Here is a 25,277-nt window from a genome sequence, read left to right as displayed (position 1 = left end):
AAAAAAAAACGGATGAACAACGTATGGAAAAAACTGATGCATGTGTGTGCAATGGTTTTGATCCGTTTTTCTATTGAATTGCATTATTTAAAAAAACTGATCCTTTTTTTTAACGTACAAAAAAACGTAGTTGACCTCATTTTTGTGTCCGTTAAAAAAACGGATTCGTTTTTTTATAATGGAATTCATTGGAGAAACGGATTTACACACATGCATTCATTTTTTGCAAAACCGGATTGCAAAAACATAGTGTGAACCCAGCCTAACAAAAGGTATATATAGGAAACAGACACAAAATAATTACCTAATGTACACTGAGTTTCCGTAATGACGTTCAGCTCCCTCAGGTAAAGTTTCTCCTTGTGTGAGAGATCTCTTCGTTCTAAATCTTTAAAAGAAAAAGAAGTTGCAATTTTAGTTTTCAGGTTCAACAATAAGGAAGCAAATCTTTTCATGGTAGAATCTTTTACAATAAAGAATAGTTATTTAAAGGGGTATTCCGCTCAAGTACAATATATGTTATATCACCCCCTCTGCTGAAGACAAAAAACTGAGCGCAAGCCTCTCTCTCCTCCCCCTCCCTTCTGAGACGGCTGATGTAAACAAGTCCCTGGCTGGCTGTATCTGCACTCTACCAGGAGGGTTAATCTGAGGTCAAGGTAATGGTGACCTTGCTGCGATTAATCCTTATTAGACAAAGCGATTTTTAACTATTAACAAACACAAATGAGAGATACTTGAAATCGTTCACCATATTACACACAACGATAGTCGTATAATTCCGATTGTTCACTATCTGATCCCATCAAATGAGAGAACGATGTGGAATCATGCTGCGTTTACACAAAGCGATAATTCGGCCAATCGATCGTTTAACGATTTTGAAGCAACGGTTTGGTTTTTATAACGATCAGCGCTTAGTCGAATAAATCGTTAGAAATTCGATCATTAGAAAATGCGATCATGATTGCGAAAATTCAAAGGATAATCCTACTGTGTAAACGCAGCATGACACTGAACGATTGGTGTCAGCATAAAATCAACTACACAAACGATTTCTCGTTTAATTCTAACTATACAACAATTTTTCGTAGAATAATCATCCCGTATAATAGGGCCCTTACAGAGTGCAGAGACAGCCGGCCAGGGACACTGTTTACCCGAGCAGTCTCGAAAAGGGAGGGGGAATAAGTGAGATCAGAGCAGAGACAGTGAGAACAGCTCACACACAGTTTTCTGTGCCTTTAGCAGAAAGCAGCAGCTCAGAACTGGGGGAAGGAGACTAAAGAAGGTAATAACAAGTATGGAAGGAAATGTTAGTCTCCAGGGTGGGAATGTATTTACTATTTCTGGACCAGAGATGTTCATCAGGGCTTCATCACCAGAGCAAAATTAAACTTTTTGAAGTGCAGTTAATTTTTTCTCCATTTGTTGGTCTACCCCAGATTTTTCAATTTCATTTAAGCTATTTAAGCTTTAAAGCAAGACTTTACATCTTATACATTAACCCTCTGGAGTGGTGAATATAGTGCTCTCACTGCTATTATTGTGCCCCTTTAAGAAGGAAAATGCCCGCTCGTCGGTTGATCGCATCTTCGTGCAGCCCTATAAATCATCTTACACCAGCCAGACATCTCCCTCTGTAAACGGGAGATGTGGAACCCATAGCAATGTATTTAAATGGCCACAAGAACGATACAGGGATTGTTTGTGTGGCCCGGTCGCTTAACTAACTGTGCCGTGAAGAGGCACTGCAAGCGAGCACCAATCTTTCTGATCAGCAATCATTTCCACCTGCGGACGGCCGAAGATCACTCCATCTAAAAGGATCCTTACGTATTAAAGAGTCGGAAGCATTGTTACCTGGATATTTGCGCTTAAAAGAGGTGACGCCCAAATATTCACTGACTTGCTCTTGTAACATGTAGTACTCCCCCATTTCATCCGCCGGCCATTTATACTCAACTAGATTTTCTGCAGGGAAATAGGTGGAGCTGAAAAAGAAAAGAAAAAAATGTTAATCCTTCAGCAGTCTGTTTAGTGCCCCATCATGCTGTTAGTTTAGGCAGCTGCAGCAGTGCACAGAGGCGTGTACAGGGGGGAGTGTACGGCTGCTGCCCAATCAGCATTTATCTTAATGGTGCGTTCACACCTACAGGATCTGCAGCTGATTTTCTGCAGCAGATTTCATTTAAATAACTGAACACAGCATCAAATCTGCTGCAGATCTGCTGCAGATCCTGTAGGTGTGAACGCACCCTAAATGGGATAACTGAGATCACTTCCTGAATTTGGTCTTATTTTCTGCGGTTACTAAAGACCAAATGGCCTTAGTGACGGAGCTTCGACAGCAGTTTCCCAGTAAGTGAGACACCTAGAGGCTGAATTTATAGCTTTGGATTTCATATAGAAAACAAGCAAAAAAATAAATGAAGTAAATCGCAAAGAAGTAGTATATCACCTCCCCTGCTGATTAAAATTATTAATAGTAATGACAGCACAGACATGTCAAAAGTTATGATCAGTAAGGATCACAGTGCAAAGCACAGCAGCTTGCTTTACTACAAAGCATATACTGCAGAGATGGTATACGGCAAGCTGAACTCCATAGTCTGGGGGGGTGGGGGGGAGTTTATACATTATTAAAGCATAATTGTCAATTCAATGTCACTTTTCAGAAATTAATTTATTAATTAATTAATTCAAGCGATTTAAAGAAAATCTGTAATAGGTTTTATTAAAGGGGTTATCCAGCGCTTCAAAAACACGGCCACTTTTTCCCCCGTCTTGTCTCCAGATTGGGTGAGGTTTCAAACTCAGTTCAATTGAAGTAAATGGAGCTTAATTGCAAAACACACCTGAACTGGAGACAATGTTTTTGTAGCGCTGGATAACCCCTTTAAGCAGAAGAGTTTCCTTCTGTACTTAAAAGCTGTTTTCCTATCTCCCCCCTTACTTCAGAAGAAGCAGGATTTCTGTATCCATTATGCTCTATGGAGAGGGGAGGGGTTGAGGGGGATGAGTGAGCAGAGAGGAGAAGAGGCAGCCCTGCAAAATACTACATCCTGCAATCTTCTCTCACCAAGTTCCCAGTCTCCAAACTGTACAGCTGCTTCTCTGCTCACTCATCCCCCTTGACCCCTCCCCCCTCTATAGGTTATAATGGGCACAGCAGAAACAATCTTCACTTTGCTCCTGGGTAATGAAAACAACTTTGCCTGATAATAAGCAGAAAAAAATTGAGGGGTGAGATGTAGGAAAACATTGAGTACAGAAAGAGGCTTTATAGCATAATAAAACCTATTACAGAGTTTCCTCTTAGGCTACGTTCACACAGAGCAAAAGGGGCGGATTACGCGAGGAAATATTTCCGCCTGAAATCAACTGACGCTGAATTCCGAGCAGAATATAAGCAGAATCCCTGCGTATTCCGCTAGGAAAGTGTTCAGCTCGTAATCAGCTCTTGCCAAATTCAGCGCGGAATACTCGAGGAATCCGCGCTGAATCTGCATGCATTCAGCGCTGAAATTCAGCGAGTATTTGGTGAGTAAACTAAACTATACCAGAATATATACTAGAATCCTCCTCCCCCCTTTTTCCCCATTTCCGCGCTGATTCAGTGCGTAATTTCCGCTTGTATTACGCTTGTATTCCGCGCTGAAACAGAAAATCAAAGCCCCATTGATTTGTATAGGCTTCTGCTAGCGGAAGAATGAACATGTTCATTCTTCTGGCGGAAAGCGGATTAGTTCAGTGCGGAAATTCCACCGTGTGAACTGCAGAGCAGAATTTCCATTCAACACAATGGAAATTAGCTCTGTACCTATTTTAACGGCTGAAATTTCAGCGCTGATTCAGCGCAGAAATTCAGCTGCTTTTGCTCTGTGTGAACAAGCCCTTACTGAACCATGCATTCCTATAACACTTCATGGATCGGTATTAGGGCTCGTTCACACAGAGCAAAAGCAGCTGAATTTCTGCACTGAATCAGCGCTGAAATTTCAGCCGTTAAAATAGGTGCAGAGCTAATTTACATTGTGTTGAATGGAAATTCTGCTCTGCAGTTCACACGGTGGAATTTCCGCACTGAACTAATCCGCTTTCCGCCAGAAGAATGAACATGTTCATTCTTCCGCTAGCGGAAGCCTATACAAACCAATGGGGCTCTGATTTTCTGTTTCAGCGCGGAATACAAGCGGAAATTACGCGCTGAATCAGCGTGGAAATGGGGAAAGGGGGGGAGGAGGATTCTAGTATATATTCTGGTATAGTCTAGTTTACTCGCCAAATACTCGCTGAATTTCAGCGCTGAATACATGCGGATTCAGCTCTGATTCCTCGAGTATTCTGCGCTGAATTTGTCAAGAGCTGATTACGAGCTGAACACTTTCCTAGCGGAATACGCAGGGATTCTGCTTACATTCTGCTCGGAATTCAGCGTCAGTTGATTTCAGGCGGAAATATTTCCTCGCATAATCCGCCCCTTTTGCTCTGTGTGAACGTAGCCTTACCAATCTACATAAAAATTTAAACATGAAAAGCACCCTACCATCATAGACCTACAAATAACCCCCTTTTTCCAATTTTCTAAAATCAAAATACACATATTTGGTATCGCAGTGAGTTGCCTGAACTACAACATTTTATTGCTCTAAATCCAGCACAGTAAATGGCGTAAAAGAAAAAAAAAAAATCACCAGAACAGAGCAGCCCTAAGCATAGTCATTCAAAAAAAATTTATTTCTAGAAAAGTAGCAAAATGAAACAAAAGCTAAAGAAATGAGGTAACGTAATGGCGCTGAACCACAGAATGCGAACAACAGGTGACAGTTTTACAATAACTTGTCGGGCAAAAACACTACACGACCAAATGGCTGCCATTTGTTTCCTTCCACCCTACAAATACTTTATGTTTCGCTATACATTTCATGGTAAAAGGAGTCATAAGAAAGTACAACATAAATTAAAATAAACCTGGTCTTAAAGGAGTTAACTCCTAGACATAGTGGGTTTTGGACTTAAAGGGGATATTCAGTGCTAAAAAAAACATGGCCACTTTCTTCCAGAGACAGCACCGCTCTTGTTTCTCCAGTTCAGGTGTGGTTTGCAATTAAAGGGCAACTCCGGCGTTTAGTTTTTTTTAGCTTATTTAACACACATTACAAAGTTATATAACTTTGTAATGTGTGTAAATAACCTATCTGGCTCTGGCTCCGGCGCCCCCCCCCCCCCCCCCCCCAAACGACTCAGCCCTGATTGGCTTGCTGGAAGCCATGTGATGCACTCCAGCCTATAAAAAGGCTGCCTTTTCTCTCCCATTCACTTCACACAGACCCAGAAGTGAGGGAGATCTGAAGACCGGAGCCGGAGGTGACGGAGTCGCGGGCGGCTGGGGATTCAAGTTCCGATGGTCACTGGAGGGATGGCGAGTATGATCTGTGTGTCTGTGTTTTTTTTTCTTTTTCGTCCCACCGGAGTTGTCCTTTAAGCTCCATTCTCTTCAATGGAACTTAGCAGCAAAACCCTGGCCAAGCTGGAGACAAGAGCGGTGCTGTCTCTGGAAGAAAGTGGCCATGTTTTTGTAGCACTGGATAACCCCTGTAAAGGAGAACTATCAGTAATAGCTTCCATATTGCGCAGGAGCCTCTTGTCTCTCACCTTCATCCTCAGAGCTGTTCCGGTGCAGTTAGTCGTTTACTCCTCTGTCCGGTAAGACCGTTAGAAGCACTGCCCGCCACCCATAGCGCCAATCCGGCCCACTCCCATCTAACCCATTTTATCATATTTTTTAAAAGATTTATATATTTTTTTTTACACTTTATAAGTCCCCCTAGTAATACCCCCATTACATCATTAGATATAGTATTTTACTTCCAGCAATGAGGAAAAACAGTTGTCACATTGCGGAGGTCGCAACAGGACAGTGACAGCAGCGCAGACCCTGTAATTGACAATTAAATCCTGCTATTGGCAAAGTTTAAGGGGTTAAAGATGGGCAGCAGCTTGCCTCATACAGCCCCGGGACTTAACGGCATACCAGTAAGTCATGGGTCGCTAAGGGGTTAAAGGGGTAGTGCGGTGTTTAACATTTATTCACTAAATAACACACATTACAAAGTTATACAACTTTGTAATGTGTGTTATTTAAGCGAATGTCCCCCTTCCCCTTGTTCCCCCCCACCATGTATTCGCTGTTGACCCCGGCCACCATCTTGGGTCGACGACGCCATCTACGGGAGGCCGACTGGACCGCTCCAGGGAGCAGTTAGGCCGGCCTCCCGAAGATGACGTCGCTGACCCAAGATGGCGGCCGGGGTCGACCGTAATCTGGTGAGTATACCGCACCACACTTCCGGGGTGGGGGGGATGACACGGGGAAGGGGGACATTCATTTAAATAACACACATTACAAAGTTGTGTGTCTTAGTGAATAAGTGTTAAACGCCGCACTACCCCTTTAAATACAAAAAAATATATATGTATATACACATTTACCCGAAATCTTGGTTAGAATTTTCACAGCTCGGAGAGCTTTCTCCAGATGCTGTGCGTCTTCTTTTAGGGGCCTGACTTCCATCATTGGAGTTTTCTTCCAGATCTCGTCCATCATTTGAATTATCTTCCTGAAACAGAAAAAAACTAAAGATAAAGCTCAAATATACACTGGACAATCTTCAATAACACAGGTAGAAGCTGAGCCCTATATAGGGACATTCACACACTGCTCTGGAGAACCGCACCAAAACAGGCAGTGCCGGGATGCAGCAGTGCCGAGCTGAATCAGCACAACTCTGCAGCATCTCCCAGTGAGGTTACACATCACCAGGGACAATCCAAGCCCTGAAGCCATATGTGACCTCACAGAGAGGGAGAAGAACCATACTTACCGCTCCTGGATGTCCCAACCACCAGACTGGGTGACTACTAATAGCTGAGTGCGGTGGTCGGGAACCATGGCATAGAGCTGACAGCAGTACAGGGACTCCAAGGGGTCAAACTTAACCCCTTAATGACACACAGCGATCGGGGAAGATGGCCTGCTATAAATCATAGCAGGCCATCTTAGCTTCTCGGCACGGGGGGTGGTTAACACCCCCCGTGCTTACGATCGCCGATATTGGCTGATCAATTCAGATCAGCCAATAGCGGCGATCGGAACCTTTCCGTCCGAGGACGGCACCGACCGCCATTACTGTAAAAAGTAATGGTGGTCACGGTGCCACCGGCCCGGTGGCACGGCGATCAGAGTCCACAAAGATAGTAAATACCTGCTCTGGACCCCTCAGCTAGGTAGCTGACGGGTCCAGAGCAGGTATTTGTACATTACTCACCTGTCCCGGGGTCCTGATCGGCGTCTTCCGGGCTCGCGGCGTCCTCCGTCATTCCGTCGGGTCTTCGGCTATTTCCTTCGGTCCCCATCGTCTTTTTTCGGTTATTTTCGGCTCCAGCCTCATCTTTTTCCGGATTTTGCGCTCTGCTGCCCTCTAGCGGCTGATATGTGTAATACACTTATCAGCAGCTACAGCAGCTACAGGGATATTCAGAATGTAGAAAGAGTTTTGTTTTTTTTTTCCAAATTTTTTTTTCTTCTATTTTCCGCACCCTATCGCCGCTGAGTGTTGATCAGCATCGCACGAAAGTGCGCTGCTAATCAGCAACTCCTCCTTTTTGGCGTAGGGTGTTTTTTTCTATATTCTACTGCTACGGTCTGCTGATAAGTGCCGCACATAAGTGCGGCATTTATCAGCAACTCCTTTGTTGGCGTAGGTTTGTTTTTTTATACTTAATGTAAAAAAAACACGTAAAAAACACTACATTACACCACACTACATTGAATAAAGTTTGACACTACACCACTACATACCCCATATACCAATCCCCGTATAAAGATGACCCCCAGGGTGTTTTCGGCGTCAGACGCATATGTTATTATTGCCTCCGACACCGAAACAGCCAGTGAGGATGAATGGGGGGATCCTTCATTCCTCCATTCATCCTCATCCTCCAATGATGTATCTGGGGGTAGCGTAGCGTACGCTGCCCCCCAGACACGTCTTTTCCGCCAGTACCGTCCCAATAAGAGATGACGGTATGAAATTCTCCAAACTCTGTGAGAGTACCTCAGGGTACACTTACAGATTTAGGGTACGTGCATACTGCGGAATGGTGCAGGATAACCCTTTGTGCATTCTGCAGCTGGCACCCACCGGCGGACTGATGCGGGCGCGCGTCTCCACCCGTGTCATAGACTCCATGTTATGCACGGGCGGATTCCATCGTCCATCCAAAGAATGAACACGTTGGACGGAGAGCGGAATCGACCCGTGCATAGAATGGAGCCTATGACACGGATGGAGACGTGCGCCTGCATCACTCCGCCGGTGGGTGCCAGCTGCGGAATGCGTGAAGGGTTATCTGTCGCGATTCCGCAGTGTGCACGTACCCTTAGAGTGTATGATGGAAGGGACACCCGAATCCAGCCCCCAGATGCCCCCCTCCATCCTCCGAGTTAGAGGGGAGATAGTTTGGGACCTGATCTTCCCACTGCTGGATAAAGGTCACCACCTGTACGGGGATAACTTTTATACCAGCGCCCCCTCTTCCGGTCCCTCGCTGCCCGAGCTACTGTAGCTTGCGGCACGATCCGAACATATCAGAAGTAGTAATAGAGCCCTAATATTTAGCAGCCATGGAGCGGACCCAGCGCTTCTGGATATGAAGGACCCCGTATCACACCAGGACAACATTTTCCAGGTGACGTCCCGCACACTGGAGAACGGGAGACCCCAGAAGAAGTGCAGAGTGTGGCGTAACAGGGGGATCAGGAAGGACACCATTTTCCAGTGTGACACCTGTCCTGATCACCCCGGCCTCTGCATACTGGATCGCTCCAAGGCGTACCACACGTCATTGGGGTTCTACATTATCTAAATTCTGTCCCTTATTCCTATTTCAGGGGTCACGTTGATCCAGGGATTATTCTGATCGCCATTATGGAGTCGGGAAGGAATTTTTCCCCAGTGATGAGGCTACTGTTGTCTGCCTCACGAGGGTTTTTTCCTTCCTCTGGATCAACACAGGTTGAGTTTGATGGACACCTGTCATTTTCAACCTTATAAACTAATAATTGGCCTAATACCCCCAAATAAATTAGAATTGTCCCTTTTCCCCAGCTAAGTAGGTATGGCCGCCATTCCCATTAGAGGATGCCATGATGCAATTACAAAGCCTCTGTGATGCCATGGGGGATGATCAGACACTATTATAGTGATGGGGTGATCAGACACTATTATAGTGATGGGGGGATCAGACACTATTATAGTGATGGGGGGGTGATCAGACACTATTATAGTGATGGGGGGGTGATCAGACACTATTATAGTGATGGGGTGATCAGACACTATTATAGTGATGGGGGGGTGATCAGACACTATTATAGTGATGGGGTGATCAGACACTATTATAGTGATGGGGGGATCAGACACTATTATAGTGATGGGGGGATCAGACACTATTATAGTGATGGGGGGGATGATCAGACACTATTATAGTGATGGGGGGGATGATCAGACACTATTATAGTGATGGGGGGGATGATCAGACACTATTATAGTGATGGGGGATGATCAGACACTATTATAGTGATGGGGGGGTGATCAGACACTATTATAGTGATGGGGGGGGGGGTGATCAGACACTATTATAGTGATGGGGGGGTGATCAGACACTATTATAGTGATGGGGGAGGGTGATCAGACACTATTATAGTGATGGGGGGGGTGATCAGACACTATTATAGTGATGGGGGGGTGATTATATCCTATAACAGTGATCATTTCCCTCATTATCACTATGTAACCGCAGCCATTACACCCGGCACATCACGGGGGTCGGTAAGGACCCGCAGCCCCCCGGTACATCACACAATACCCTATCTATGGCCGCCCCCGGAGCCCGCTCCTCACACGCCACACCCCGCGTCTCACCTTGAGGGAGGGCGCTGCCGGGGTGGCCGGATCACTGTCGCACAGAGGCCTCGGCGGTGACATGACGGCGGCCATGATGCGCCCGGCACGAACACCAACAACACCGCCACCGGTACAGACCAGCAGCTCCGCCCTGAGGATTATCGCCACACCCACTGACACGCCTCGTTAACCTAGGAGACACGCCCATAAGCGGTACCTCCGTGACTTCCGACGTGATCTGTACGTATTCTCTCTGTAATGACGTCAGCGCGTTTTCCAGCGTCTGCGTATTAGAAGAAGCGCGCTCCTGAACTGTGTGTGTGCGCGGGCACGTGCGACCTTCCTGTACTTGTTTCCTCAGTAGGTTTTACCTCTAGGTCTCAGCTCTGAGGCATTCAATAATTTTTTTTTTTTTTTTTAGGAGCCAACTATAAGGGCTGAGGTAAAGGTTAAGACTGCCCTTACTAATAATGGCGGCCACACTAATTAATTGACACTTTGGGCACAATTTGGCCATTTTTTTAAATAAACTTTTTATCGAATTTTTTGAATAAAACTTTTAAAGAAACCATAAGACGGAAACAGAATGGTGGAGATTTATCAAACATGGTGTAAAGTGAAACTGGCTCAGTCGCCCCTAGCAACCAATCAGATTCCACCTTTCATTCCTCACTGCTGCTTTCAAAAATGAAAGGTGGAATCTGATTGGTTGCTAGGGGCGATTGAGCCAGTTTCACTTTACACCATGTTTGATAAATCTCCCCCAACGTGTCCAAACAGATAGAGACAGCCACAAGGCTACAGTCAATACAAAAGGCACAAAATCATATAGTTCACCATGTAATTCCTACTCTTAAGGTTCCTATTACACGGGGCGATTATTGTACGAAAAATCATTATATCGTTCAAATTTAAACGATAATCGTTCTGTGTAATTGCAGGCAACAATGGAAAAATAGTTCGTTATGTCATTGAACGTTGATTTAGATCCGAAGCTAAAATTATCGCTAATCGCTCGCTGTAATTCCACGTTCATTCGCTCAAGTTCCGCAGTTTTTCTCTAATCGCTCAGTGTAATTGCACATTGTTCATTGTTTTGCTGGGATCAGAAGGAGTAAGCGATCATAGTGACAATCGTAACTAACGACCACCGTTCTGTGTAATATAGTAAACTATTTCAGGTTAACGATAAACAATCTAGTTTGCGATCAGTTATCGTTAGTCGTTAATCTTTAAAAATCGCTCCGTGTAATAGGACCCTTAGGGATGGTCCGAACGTCCAGTAGATAGCAGATTATCACTGTCTGCCCGCTCCGTGGAGCGGGCTAATCCAGCGGGAGTAACGCCTGGAAAACTGGGATACAGCCTATGGCTATGGCTGTATCCCAGTTTTCCAGGCGTCCTCCCTGTGGGCAGACAGCGGGAATCATTACCGAGGGTTCGGGTTCGTACGAACCCAAACCGAACTCTGTTCGGACCATCCCTACTTAGTATAAGAGGCAGAGCTCTCCACCACAGAATCCCACCTGCCTCAGTGTCTCTATGGGCGGGCTGGCGCACCCTCCCATAGACACACTGTGAGACACTGAGGCAGGCGGGATTCCCTGCCGGAGAGCTCCGCTGCTCTTATCAATTCTTTTAGCGGAGACGCGCAAGACCTCCCATTGAAACACATAGCAAGCGAGATTTTGCACGGAATCTACCCGCCAATCCTGTAGTGTGCATGTACCCTAGACCTAACCCCCCCCCCCCCCCTTTTACAGATGCAGAAAGGGAAAAAAAAAAAAAAAAAAAAACAATAGACACGTCTACATTGGGTGACCTAGGATTTTGACGCAGTCCAATAACCCTGCTAAGTCAGACGTTAGGTACCAAGTGGTAGATAAGAATCCTGGCACTCACTAGGTGTCGGGATTTTCTTATCTACTACGTCTGGGATGCCATCCCACCACGAGCACCACCACCGCAGAGGTGCCATCTCCTTTACTATACAAGTTAGGTACCAAGTGGTCCCTTTAAATGGCGCCATGAGATCTGCAATTTCCTGGTCTGACAAAGTTTTCCACAAAGTTTCCACCTTTTAAAGAATTTTGCTGTTTTAGCCTCTTTAAGCCGCTCGCACTCCACTCTATCCATGAACAGATAATGCTTTATGTGCGCCAGCACCTCCATCATTGATGGGAGGGCAGGCTGTAGCCAATTTTGCTAAATACATCTCTTGCGACTAACAGAAAGGCATACAATGCCAGTGATACTTGTATCAATTCCAAGGCCAAGGGGGTGCTCGGATAACGCCCACAGGAGGGCTGGGCGATAATGGCCAGTTACCCAGGAAGTGACACCACCGTGTTACCCAGGAAGTGACACCACCGTGATACCCAGGAAGTGACACCACCGTGATACCCAGGAAGTGACACCACCGTGTTACCCAGGAAGTGACACCACCGTGTTACCCAGGAAGTGACACCACCGTGTTACCCAGGAAGTGACACCACCGTGTTACCCAGGAAGTGACATCACCATGTTATCCAGGAAGTGACATCACCATGTTATCCAGGAAGTGACGTCACCATGTTATCCAGGAAGTGAAGCCTTCATGCAGTATAAGTGCAGGGAAAAAAGCACTTTATAAGCATTTCCTGTAATAAGTGTATATTGGGGATTTGTATAACGTTTGGGGGGGGCAATACAAAACTTTAACATTTTCACCGGACTTCTCCTCTAAAGATAAAAAAAAAAAAACCTTTAAAGTACCCCTCCCTTTAAGGAATTTGTCGGGTGATGCTGCAAATTGTGCAATACTTGGACAGGCAAAAAGAAAAAAACACACCAACTATAATATAATATTTTATTAAATTGTTTTACCAACAAGACATAATACTCATGTGTAATGTAACATGAGTGAACTGAGAACAGCAAAAAGTTTAACAAGTTTTACCAATTATTTTGAACATGGTGGAAAAAAACAAAAATTATATATACACACCGGATAAGTGAAATGTTTATATATATTTTAGTTATATTTATAATAGATGGACCATTAGGTAACATTTACTATTATTCTTATATAATTTACAAATAATAAAACAGAAAACAATTTTTTACAACAAGATAGGAATATAATAATAATAATAAACAAGGATCAAGAAACAGAGTCTCGCACTCACCGGACTGAAGATGCAAGTGGTTTATTTCCGATACATCAGAGTAGGCTAGGCGGGGAGAGGGGAGATGGTGAAGCAGGTGTGTTCAGCAGGAGCAACAAAATGTTTCACGCCTACAGAGGCGCTTCGTCGGGCTAGGAACCCGTTCCTAGCCCGACGAAGCGCCTCTGTAGGCGTGAAACATTTTGTTGCTCCTGCTGAACACACCTGCTTCACCATCTCCCCTCTCCCCGCCTAGCCTACTCTGATGTATCGGAAATAAACCACTTGCATCTTCAGTCCGGTGAGTGCGAGACTCTGTTTCTTGATCCTTGTTCATTTATCCTGCCTTTTTTGTCTCTGCACCGCCGCTCCACGGTTTGGATACAGTCTGTGTGCTATATACTCCAGTCCCGGGTTTCCCACATTGGGTGTACCTTGTAGTTAGTGCCGGCCGGAACTCTCACCATACGTATAATAATAATAATATTCTCTATAAAATAAAGTGCAGTCAGAAAACACTTTGGGCTGCCGCCAGCCATATCCTTTCAGGCTTGGGCAAGATCTAGTTAGTTAGGTCTAGGTAGAATGATTTACACTGAAATGTGATAGGAATAGCCTGTAAGTGTAAGGCATGTGTCTGTAGCCTGTTGTGAGCTACAGCCAATCGTAACCTGTCACTGCAAGTGAAGAAAACAGAATAGGCAAGATGGCACTGTTTAAGGGTAATAAGGCACTAAGAACTTGACCTGTGACCTATTAAAATAAGAAAAAAAAAAACTGCAGATGCCCAAAACAGCATTGAGGCATCATCCCACTGACTGATCATCCCAATATAGACTGTCACTATGTAAATGACTGACCCAATTCTAAAGGGTCTTTTTCACAGGCTGATTATCGGTCAGGAGTGTTGCTACAAACGCTCCTGCGGACGATAACCTTCCCATATAAAAGGGACAATGATCAGTTGAGGATCGGGAAAACGATTGATCCTTGGGTGAACGTATCTTTAGAGCAGGTTTCAAAATTTATCGCTATAAGCCGCACATCTTCCTGTATAAACAAAGGATGTGATGCCAATAACGATAAAGGCAAAATATACATATATCTGTGCGTTCAGTTTCCAGATCACACAGCAGTACATACTTACCAAGTGTGCTGCTGCTGTGATCCAGCATCCTCCTCTTCGGCTCTCCCGTCTAGCCACTATCTTCAGAACACTGCCTGCACACACGGGCTGGAGAACAGGATGCCGGATCACAGCAGCAGTCCATTAGGTAAGTATGTACTGCTGTGTGATCTGGAAACCGACAGCACAGAGAAAGTATCTGTGCTTTCTAATCCCAGATAACCCCCTTAACTATGTGTTGTAAAAAGCAGGATTTTATTTTTATGCAGGAAGCCCTTAATATTCTTACAGTTCTAAAATACCCTTCCTCATTTGGACTCACCTTTCAGTTTCCTAAAACTTAGATGAGGACTTTTCTTATCAAGACATAACTCTGAAGACAGGCTTTGCTTCGAACACACCAAGTTCCACAAACGCTCATCAGATCTACCTAAGTGAGAACTGTCCTTCCAGGCACCACATGACAGTAAAGCAGGGATGGGGAACCTGAGGCCCTCCAGCTGCCTTTGGCTGTCCAGGCATGATGGGAATTGTAGTTTTGCAACAGCTAGAGGGCTACAGGTCCCCCATCCCTGCTGTAAAGTAAGGGGGTTGCGTGCTTTACATTGAGTCTGCTGGTACATCTTGCTTCCATAGAAACTCCTCGACATAACGTGTTTCTGCATTACAATTGGCCGAGCAAGTGTAGACGGCCAGAACACCCCAGTCAATGCTCTTCTGAAGGCTATCCACTTTTAGATGGTTCAGTAGCTGTGGCATTACCTGGCAAAAAGAAAAGGCATATCCAGTGACAATCGACTCAACAAGAGGCCCTTATGATCAGTGCTCACAGGTCTCAATCAATCATGCAGCCAATGGAGAGAGGGGAGACATTGCAGTTTACAGCTATCAGGAGCCTGGAAAAGTTTCTTTGACTTCTTGTAGCAGAGAATAAGAGCATGTCTGTCTCTACATCCTGGAAGCACAGCTGGATATAGGAAAGGTACCAAGTGTCTCCTTGTCCTAACAGCTATCTAAGGTTACTATTACACAAAGCGATTACAGGCTGTACTTACCAGATGTTCCGGTCGATAACCGTTTCATGTAAAAGCTCGTATTGTAAAACATAGATGCACAATGTCGGCTGAATGTTGTTCTACAACATGAACCAAAATCACGATAACGATAGCAAGTGATAGCAACTGATAGAAGCAGCAGCAGAACACTGCGCTCTTCTATGGGCCGCCCTGTTGAAGGGTTGTTGCCCTTTCTTTTCTTTGTTATTTGCTGTTGGTAGCATCATTTGTAATGCTGTGTTGTTCAATTGTTATTATTATTATTATTGAGAAATTGTAATTGAGACTAATTCTCCAACAAAAGTTTGTTTTACGTTATGTTTACATACTCATCCTGATTTTGGCTAATATTGTTGGCCCTGATCTTTGGTACAGTCAGTTTTATGTACTGTTCTGTTTGGTTATTAGAAAAACAAATAAAACTTTTTGAACAACAAAAGGTGATTACTACACAATGGGCCTCATTTATCAAACTGTCCTAAAGGGGTTGTCCTGGATTAGAAAAACATGGCCACTTTCTTACAGAAACAGCATTTCTCTCAACCTCAGTTTGTGGGTGGGTTTTGCAGCTCCACTGAAGTGAACAGAGCTAAACTGTAATACCACACACAACCTAAGGACAGGGGAGGTGCTGATTTTTTTTTTTTTTTAAATCCTGGATAACCCCTTAACCCCACATTAAAGTGACTCTGTACCCACAATCTGTCCCCCCCCCCCCAAACCACTTGTACCTTCGGATAGCTTCTTTTAGTCCAAGGTCTGTCCTGTGGTCCGTTCGGCAGATGATGCAGTTATTGTCCTGAAAAACAACTTTTAAACTCGCAGCCCTGTGTCAAACTGGCGTGGCCTAGAGTGCCGGTGCATAAAGGTGCGTTTACACGTAACGATTATCGTGCGAATTTGCGCGATAACGATCAAATTCGAACGATAATCGTACGTGTAAACGCAGCGAACGATCAAACGACGAACGAGAAATCGTTCATTTTGATCTTTCAACATGTTATCAAATAGTCGTACGCAAAAAATTCGCAGATCGTTCCATGTGAACAGTCGTTTGCCGATTTAACCAATGTGTGAGATAGGCTTAAGCGATCGTAAAACGATTTTCCGTACGATATATCGTACAGTCTAAACGCTGATCGTTATGAAAAAAAAAATTGTTACTCCGACATTGTTAATCGTACGATCGGGCCAATTATCGTTTCGTGTAAACGCAGCATTAGGCTGGCACAACCTCTCTGTCCCTCCTCCCCACACTCTTCATTATAAGAAATGCTCCAGCAGGTATTCTGCTATTCCTCACCTGTCTGAACACTGCACAGGTGCCTTAACGATCCAGCCCATGTGCCGTGTTCACACAGGTGATGAATAGTAGAAAATCTACCAGGGGCATTCCTAATGATGAAGAGGTCGGGGAGGAGAGACGGAGGTTATGCCAGCCTAATGCACAGACACTCTAGGCCACGCCAGTTTGACACAGGGCTGCAAGTTTAAAATTGTTTTTCAGGACAATAACTGCATCACCTGCCGAACGGTCCCCAGGACAAATCTTGGATTAAAAGCAGCTATCCGAAGGTACAAGTGGTTTGAGGTAGGCAGATGGTGGGTACAGAGTCATTTTAAGAAATATAAGCAGACCTCCGACTGCAGCGATCAAGAAGCTTAGTTTTTCCTATTATGCAGTTTTGATAATACCCACACCCCCCAATCACTTTAAAATTAGGATCACACGTTCCATATATCGTACCTGGAATTCAAAAGCCCTTTTGGCTCCACACTCACAATTAAGGATATCATTTTCACCTGGAACATTTTGGAGAGAAATCCAAAGTGGCTGACCGCCTTTGCAGTACCTTAGAACCTAAAGAAAAAAAAAATTTAAGAAAAAAAAAAAAAAAAAAAAAAAAACACTTTTTTTTTTTCCTATATTGGAAACCATGATTACATGCAATAAACTGCTCACTAATCAATATAGAGTTCGGGAAAAAAGGAGAAAGAGCAAAGCACGTGTTTAGCCAATTATACAAAAAACCACCACCACACTGGCTGTTTCCATGTGTAAGGGCTAATTCACACATCTGTTGTTCTGTCCGCAATTGCTGGGGTAATGGATCGCTGGGGTAATGGAGTGTGAACGTTGTGGTCCATAAAGCACCGAGCACTACAGTTGTGTGAATGAGGCCTAAGGCTGCATGCACACATCCGCCAGTGGACTGTAGGTTACAGACTGAACTCTTGTATCCATGTTTTCCAGGACTCCCTAGGGCTGAATCCAACATTTTCAGCCACCAGTATACAATAGCTAACAGGATCTCCCCACTTCAGTCTTTACTGCCATAAACCACCTGGAAAGTTTAATTTATATGAAATACATACAGTATATATTTTTTGTAGCCATTAAAGGGGTACTCCAGCAAAAAGTTTATCCCAGCAATTGAAACACATTACAAAGTTATATAACTTTGTAATATTCTTCAATCACCTATCTGCCCCCCTTCCCTATCTTTTGCCCCTTCAACCCCCCACAAGGAAGTGAAGTAAACTCATTCTTACCTAATGAATGTTGACCCAAGGCTGCTCCGTGGCAGCCATTTTGTGACAATGACATAATGAAGAGGGAGGTGGGTCTAAGCCCTGTTAGGTCAGCCTCTCTTTGTCAGATGAATCAGGTTGCTCAGCTCTGATTGGCTGAACAAGATGTAAGCCATCTAACAGTTCTACAGAGTCAGTTAGACATCACAGGAGACAAAGTGCATCATGGGAAAGCCCAAAGGAAGTAAAGAAACAATGAAGACACCAACTGGAGCTTCAGGGACCTGCAAACAGCAGGAAATTCAAAAGGAGACAGACTCAGGAGGGGTGGTGAGTGTAAAAACTATGTTTATGATTGTTTTTTTTATCAGTGCCAAAGTACCCCTTTAAAGTACCTGCTCAGGTTCAATTGAGATCCGCTTCTTGAACCTGCTGAAAGCCTTGTCTTCTTCGCTCTCATGCTTTGCCATCGCAGTCAACTCATCCTCACTTAATTTCAGCTCATCCATAGAAGACTCTAGAAACAATGTGATGCTAAATAAAACAGATGTTCACCTAGCAGTACAGCAATGGAAGATTCTTCTCTATTTTCCCCAAATAGGATCTAGCTTCATTTTGCAGGCGGCTTGAAATATAAGTCCTACTCCAATAATAAGCCCTAGTTACAGTTAGCTGACCAGATCCCTGACACTGGGTGCTGATCACCCAATCAGGGCCAGACTTGTTATGCTCCGCCCCCACCTGCAGTACCAGATCACTGGGTATATGTAAAACCAGCCTTAGGTAGCACAGTACATCATATCTCATCTAATAAAAACTCAATATAAAACAAGACAGCTTCGGCTTTACCAAGATTCGATGAGACGTTTGAGCTCATTGACTCCACATCCATTTGACTCATTGTGAAATCATCTTCCAGACTTGCGTCAGAATCCAGCTCCTCGGGTTCTGTAACCAGCTCATATTCCGGAAACAGAAACCCGTGATCTGCAGCCTCAACTCTGTGCACATCTAGAAATGGAGGCAAACACATTACAGATTAACTGGGAAAGAAATGAAGCCATTTGTTTCTCACATCAGCACATACATTCTTAAAGTGTCACAGTCATTTAATTTTTTTTTTTTTTTTGCAGAAATCAATAATACAGGCAATTTTAAGAAACTTTGTAATTGGGTTTATTAGCCGAAAAATGTATTTCAGTTTGAAGCTCTACCCCCTGTCTTCATAGTTTTCTAGGGAGAGGGGAGGAGAGGGGAGGAGGAAGATGAGGCACCAAAACAGGACAACAAAGTTAATTTAGAGCTAAATAACTGGGCTATCTCCTCTGAAGTCAGCACTGACCTCTCTGACCTCTGAATACCAGCTTTCATACAAGTCCCACTGTGTAATTCTTTGTTCTCTGCTGCCCACTAACCTCCCTTCTCCCCAGGTTACACAGGGCACAACTGATGTAAAAGAGTTGAGATTTCCTGATAATGAGCAGTGAATGAGAAAGAGGAGGGAGGGGGGACCTGGGTAAAGTCTTTTTGAATGCAGATAATGGCAGATTTGCCTAATAAACCCAATTACAAAGTTTCTTAAAATCGCCTGTACTATTGATTTCTGCAAAAAAAAAAAAAAAATAAGACGACATTGGCACTTTAATTCTTTGAAAAAAAAATTATATATAACCATTTATATACATTTACACATTTTCTTGTGCTTATTTCATGCTCTGGTCCCTGTCAATAAGAAAACATTTGATTGCTTTGAATGCTCAGACCCCAACTGATCACAGGATACAGACAGGAGAAGCACATGGAGAAGCACATGGAGGCACGCCTTCCTGCCTAGCTGCTCAAAATCTCACAAGCTCCATAATAAGTCTATGGTCTTTTCCCTCGACTTATAGGGAACCGATCAGCACATGAAAGATCTACAGTGCAGCGCCCCTAGCATAGCAGCCACATCTGAAACAGTGACATTACATTGGGGAAAATGGTGTTTACTCCGGCACGCGATGCTGGGAGAGAAGCAACTAGTCATCTGTCCGTGACTAGTCATGGCTCTCTGCCTGTCATTGTGCAGTGTGGGGATGATTGACAGACAGACACGTTAGTGGCCTCTCTGCCTGCGGGATTAAAAATTCTTTTCCCCCCCATGTAACGTTCCTGCTGCAGACATGGCTGGTACGCTAGGGGAGCTGCCCAGTAGATCTTTAGTGTGCAGCTGGGAACCAGTCAGCAATAAAGGGAATCTGTCACCTGTAATTCATGTTCCAATCGGCTGACACTGTTAGACAGCTGATGAGTGCAATGAGACAGTACAGTGTACCTTTCCTATGTCTGCCTGAGCTTCCACGATGTAGATCATTTTATTCTCCAGTAAAGAGAGGCTTCACCAAGTTCCTGATGTGCTGCAAGCTGTAAGGCCTCCTCTCCCCCCTCTCTCTCAGGAAGCCGAGTCCCAGCAGGGGCAGGTACGGGAGAGGAGGGAGGAGGGGATACAGCTTGCTGACTGTTTGCACTGGAGAATAATAGCATGTCTGAAATCCTGGAAGCACAGCAGGTTATAGGAAAGGTACCATGTGTGTCCCTGACCAAACGACTATCTAACAGTGTCAGCAGATTGGAAGGTGAATCTAACAGATTCCCTATAACTTATCAGGCAAGATTGCTGGCATAGGACATTCCTTAAAGGGGAACTCCTGTGCCAATCCACATTGTCTCCTGCTCTTTCTGCTCTCCCCCCTAGGAGACAAATCCTCCATGCCTCTGTCTCACATTGTGTGTGTTTGCTGAGCACAGGGTGATGATGCAGACAGGGGGCGGGGCAGGATAACCCAATCCCCTCAGTGATTCACCATCTCTGACCGGCCAGAAGCAGCTGCAGCACTAATTTTACTGATTGTAATGGGTGGGGGCTGTGATGATCACATGAGGGAAAGCATTGCATTATGGGAACTGCTAAAACAGGAAGGAGAGAAACACAAAACAGAGCAAAAAACCCCCCAAACAAATGGATTTTTGGTAGTTTCAAAACTGGGATAGACAGGTAAGTAATGCGTTATGCTTCTGCAGAAGTTTCATTTTTTTTTAACCTCTACCTGGAGTTCCCCTTTAAAGTGTAAAGGTTCATTTACACATATCTGACAGATTATCTGCCAAAGATTTGAAGCCAAAGCCAGGAATGGATTTAAAAAGGGGAGAAATCTCAGGCTTTCCTTTATGACCTGATCTTTGTTTATAGTCTGTTCCTGGATTTGGCTTCAAATCTTTGGCAGATAATCTGTGTGAATGGACCCTAACTTTCGTTGAAAAACAAAAAAATATCTATAACCTTGGTACAGAGGTTGAATTTTCTTGGGTTTATTTTCATGCTCTGGTCTCTGTCAATTAGTAAAACGTTAAATTGTTTTGAGTGCTCAGACCCCAACTAATCACATGATACAGACAGTGAGTGGAGCTGCGGGATACAGAGAGACACAGTGAGTGGAGCTGCGGGATATATGCTTGACAGCACCTGTGCTCTAACTCCTCCGCACTGGGAGCCTGCAGTAAGGAGGGTCGCGGAGGACTCATAATTCCTATGGGTTCCAAGAAATCACACATGTATATCTTACCAAACTCCTGACCACACAGTTCCTTATGCTGCGACTTCCAGTCCATCAGTTGATGCAGTCGGTCACAGTAATTCACCTTGTGACATCTGGAGCAAGACTTGGGCCCCAGGCAGCCGCACACTCTACATAGCCGCAGACCACATTTTAACTGGAAGTTAGTAGGGTATTCCCCATGGGGTGGTGGGGAGTCCGGAGGGGGGCCGTACGCGTAAGTGTCGTTTTTTCTTTGCAGATTGTTTCTAAAAACTTTAAAAACATTTACTTAAATTACAATATGTAACATCCATTCCATCAGAAAGATCTTATGTCACATACACTGAGCCATATTACAATAATAACGTCTCATATTAGACCACTAAAATATTACAAGGAAACTACAGTGATTTTTTTTTTCTTTTGAAAAAAGTTATACAGATTTGTAATTTACTTCTATTCTTCCAGTACTTATCAGCTGCTGTATGTCCTGCAGGAAGTGGTGTATTCTTTCCAGTCTGACACAGTGCTCTCTGCTGCCACCTCTGTCCATATCAGGAACTGTCCAGAGCAGGAGAGGTTTTCTATGGGGATTTGCTGCTGCTCTGGACAGTTCCTGACATGAACAAGAGGGGGCAGCAGAGAGCGCTGTGTCAGACTGGAGAGAATACACCACTTCCTGCAGGACATACAGCAGCTGATAAGTACTGGAAGACTGGAGATTTTTAAATAGAAGTAAATTAAGAATCTATATAACTTTCTGATATCAGTTGATTTGAAATAACATTTTTGCCAGAGTAACTCTAATTTGGGGAGCACAGGTGGGGTTCCTCAGCCCCCCAGGGCTCCAATCGGCCCGCCAGTCCACAGCTGCCATGAACAGCAGGCTCGTATACACTGTCAACACTGAATGGCCCCCAGAACCCACCCTACCCCTGGATACAGCCCCCCCCCCTGAATACTAACCCCCCTGGATACAGCCCCCCCCCCTGAATACTAACCCCCCTGGATACAGCCCCCCCCCCTGAATACTAACCCCCCTGGATACAGCCCCCCCCCCATACTAACCCTCCTGGATACAGCCCCCCCCCCCATACTAACCCCCCTGGATACAGCCCCCCCCCCCCATACTAACCCCCCTGGATACAGCCCCCCCCCCCCCATACTAACCCCCCTGGATACAGCCCCCCCCCCCATACTAACCCCCCTGGATACAGCCCCCCCCCCCATACTAACCCCCCTGGATACAGCCCCCCCCCCATACTAACCCCCCTGGATACAGCCCCCCCCCCCATACTAACCCCCCTGGATACAGCCCCCCCCCCCATACTAACCCCCCTGGATACAGCCCCCCCCCCCATACTAACCCCCCTGGATACAGCCCCCCCCCCATACTAACCCCCCTGGATACAGCCCCCCCCCCATACTAACCCCCCTGGATACAGCCCCCCCCCCATACTAACCCCCCTGGATACAGCCCCCCCCCCCCCCATACTAACCCCCCTGGATACAGCCCCCCCCCCCATACTAACCCCCCTGGATACAGCCCCCCCCCCATACTAACCCCCCTGGATACAGCCCCCCCCCCATACTAACCCCCCTGGATACAGCCCCCCCCCCATACTAACCCCCCTGGATACAGCCCCCCCCCCCCCCATACTAACCCCCCTGGATACAGCCCCCCCCCCCATACTAACCCCCCTGGATACAGCCCCCCCCCCCATACTAACCCCCCTGGATACAGCCCCCCCCCCATACTAACCCCCCTGGATACAGCCCCCCCCCCCATACTAACCCCCCTGGATACAGCCCCCCCCCCCCATACTAACCCCCCTGGATACAGCCCCCCCCCCATACTAACCCCCCTGGATACAGCCCCCCCCCCATACTAACCCCCCTGGATACAGCCCCCCCCCATACTAACCCCCCTGGATACAGCCCCCCCCCCATACTAACCCCCCTGGATACAGCCCCCCCCCATACTAACCCCCCTGGATACAGCCCCCCCCCATACTAACCCCCCTGGATACAGCCCCCCCCCCCATACTAACCCCCCTGGATAAAGCCCCCCCCCCATACTAACCCCCCTGGATAAAGCCCCCCCCCCCATACTAACCCCCCTGGATAAAGCCCCCCCCCCCCCATACTAACCCCCCTGGATAAAGCCCCCCCCCCCATACTAACCCCCCTGGATAAAGCCCCCCCCCATACTAACCCCCCTGGATACAGCCCCCCCCCCCCATACTAACCCCCCTGGAAACAGCCCCCCCCATACTAACTTCCCCAGATACAGCACCGCCCCCCCCCCATCCTGCCAACCCGCTCATCTGTGCGCTTAATATGCAGATGAGCAGAAAGGAGTCTAACGTCCATAGCAAATTACTGGGGGGACATATCAAGGGGTAGGGTGGGGTAGGGTGGGTACCCCTTGATATGTCCCCTCCAGGGGTGACAGTTTTTTTTTTTTTTTTTTTTTTAAACGGGCACAAAAGTAGGGTCAGCTACGTTTTAGTGTATGTAAAAAAAAAAAGATCCAATTTGATCTTTTTTTATAACGGAAGTCAATGGAAAAACGGATGCACACAAATGCATCCGTTTTTTTAAAAAAAAGAAAAAAATTACAAAAACGTAGTGTGAATCCAGAAACAGCGCCCCTCTTGTCCCCAGTCTGTGAGTGGTATTGCAGCTGAGTTGTATTACAGAGAATGGAGAGCAGATGTAATGCAGCCTGGGGCCAGGGGGTGGCGCTGTGTCAGACCCCGGCCCCAGCTACTGATATAGTGGTCCGGTCAGTCACACGATACCTTTATAGCAGCGGTTCTCCGCCACCCGGTGACACGTGGGGTCCCGGCAGGTGAACACGAAGATGGTTCTGTGGAAGCTGCCGGTACATGGCGCGTATACCTGCAGGAGGAAAGCCAGGGGCTTCTTACACAGCCCGCACTGCAGCCTCTCAGGCCCCGGTACCCCCACCTCACCCAGCCAGGCCGGGCGACCCCCGACTTTACTAGGGAACTGGGGGCTACGCAGCCGCCACGGCTCACACTCCTGTACGAAGCCGAGCTCTATCACACTGATGGAGGCCGCCATCTTGGCGCGTGCAGAGTGGAGTAGCGCGGGGCGGGACGGATGACGTACATGTCACGTGGTTTCCCTCAGGGTCTGCGAGAAGTTGTCACGTTATGTGTCGGGGGAGCGGGTGCTGCCCCCTGGTGGCGAGGAGGAAGCTGGGGGTATATGGAGCGGTTTTATGACGGAAAAACAGTGGGGTAAATCCATAAGGGCGTCCTGCTGGTGAGAGAGGGAACACGGGAGGTTAGGTGCAGCTGCTCACCTTCCTACTCCACACTTTATTTTTCACCTCACCTCTGTCCAGAGCAGCAGAAAATCCCCATAGAAAACCTCTCCTGCTCTGGACAGTTCCTGACATGGACAGAGGTGGCAGCAGAGAGCACTGTGTCACACTGGAAAGAAAACACCACTTCCTGCAGGACATACAGCAGCTGATAAGTATTTGAAGACTGTAGCTCTTTAAACAGAAGCAAATAACTTTCTGGCACAAGGTGATTTAAAAGAAATAAAAAATCGCTGGAGTTTCCTTGTAATATCTTATGTATAACATCCTACAGGACATCCAGCAGCTGATGAGTACTGGAAGACTGGAGATTTTTTTTTATATAGAAGTAAATAACTGTATAACTTTCTGACACCAGTTCATATCAGAGGGAAAAAAATTACCGGGGTTCCTTTTAACAGTCATGTTCTCAGTAATGGCTCTATTCCACGGGCCGACTGGAGGAGCAAACGAGCGCTATCATTCCTGCAGCAGCAGCAGCGAGCGGGTGAGAGCGGGAGGGGCCGCGGGGATCTGTTCC

The 25,277-nt window shown here is 45.9% G+C and overlaps 2 protein-coding genes across 4 annotated transcripts in view; both read right to left on the bottom strand.

The window, feature by feature from the left end:
- The window catches only part of PHF10 (PHD finger protein 10), a 34,797-nt gene extending 24,559 nt beyond the window's left edge, over positions 1-10,238 (bottom strand). For 2 of the 3 annotated variants that reach the window (XM_069954183.1, XM_069954184.1), the window contains exons 1-4: positions 9,987-10,163; positions 6,496-6,623; positions 1,864-1,994; positions 305-388 (exon numbers count right to left, since the gene is read on the bottom strand). In XM_069954183.1, coding sequence (XP_069810284.1) covers positions 305-388; positions 1,864-1,994; positions 6,496-6,623; positions 9,987-10,061 — 418 coding nt within the window. In that variant the 5' untranslated portion in view covers positions 10,062-10,163. Of the gene's footprint in view, positions 1-304; positions 389-1,863; positions 1,995-6,495; positions 6,624-9,986; positions 10,164-10,185 lie in introns of those variants that run through there. The other variant, XM_069954186.1, reaches the window with a different exon arrangement.
- A 3,352-nt stretch (positions 10,239-13,590) lies between these two features.
- On the bottom strand, positions 13,591-24,527 carry PDCD2 (programmed cell death 2). The gene is made up of 6 exons (XM_069954448.1): positions 24,207-24,527; positions 21,430-21,675; positions 18,677-18,838; positions 18,223-18,344; positions 17,043-17,156; positions 13,591-15,002 (listed from the first exon to the last, which is right to left on the bottom strand). Exons 1-6 carry the CDS (start codon positions 24,490-24,492, stop codon positions 14,841-14,843), a joined length of 1,092 nt encoding a protein of 363 aa, XP_069810549.1. The 5' UTR covers positions 24,493-24,527; the 3' UTR covers positions 13,591-14,840.
- Positions 24,528-25,277: the final 750 nt, after the last annotated feature.

The sequence above is a fragment of the Dendropsophus ebraccatus genome, chromosome 15, assembly GCF_027789765.1.
Source record: "Dendropsophus ebraccatus isolate aDenEbr1 chromosome 15, aDenEbr1.pat, whole genome shotgun sequence".
Classification (NCBI taxonomy): Eukaryota; Metazoa; Chordata; class Amphibia; order Anura; family Hylidae; genus Dendropsophus; species Dendropsophus ebraccatus.
This window is presented reverse-complemented; position numbering and strand designations above follow the sequence as displayed.

Bases quoted from the DNA above. Each gene is read 5' to 3' on its own strand.
- PDCD2 (XM_069954448.1), bottom strand. From the start codon at position 24,492: ATGGCGGCCTCCATCAGTGTGATAGAGCTCGGCTTCGTACAGGAGTGT. The intron at 21,676-24,206 runs GTATCGTGTGAC...ATGTTTTTAAAG, and splicing joins GGAGAACCGCTGCTATAAAG to TTTTTAGAAACAATCTGCAA. The intron at 15,003-17,042 runs GTACGATATATG...TCTTTTTGCCAG, and splicing joins AAAGGGCTTTTGAATTCCAG to GTAATGCCACAGCTACTGAA.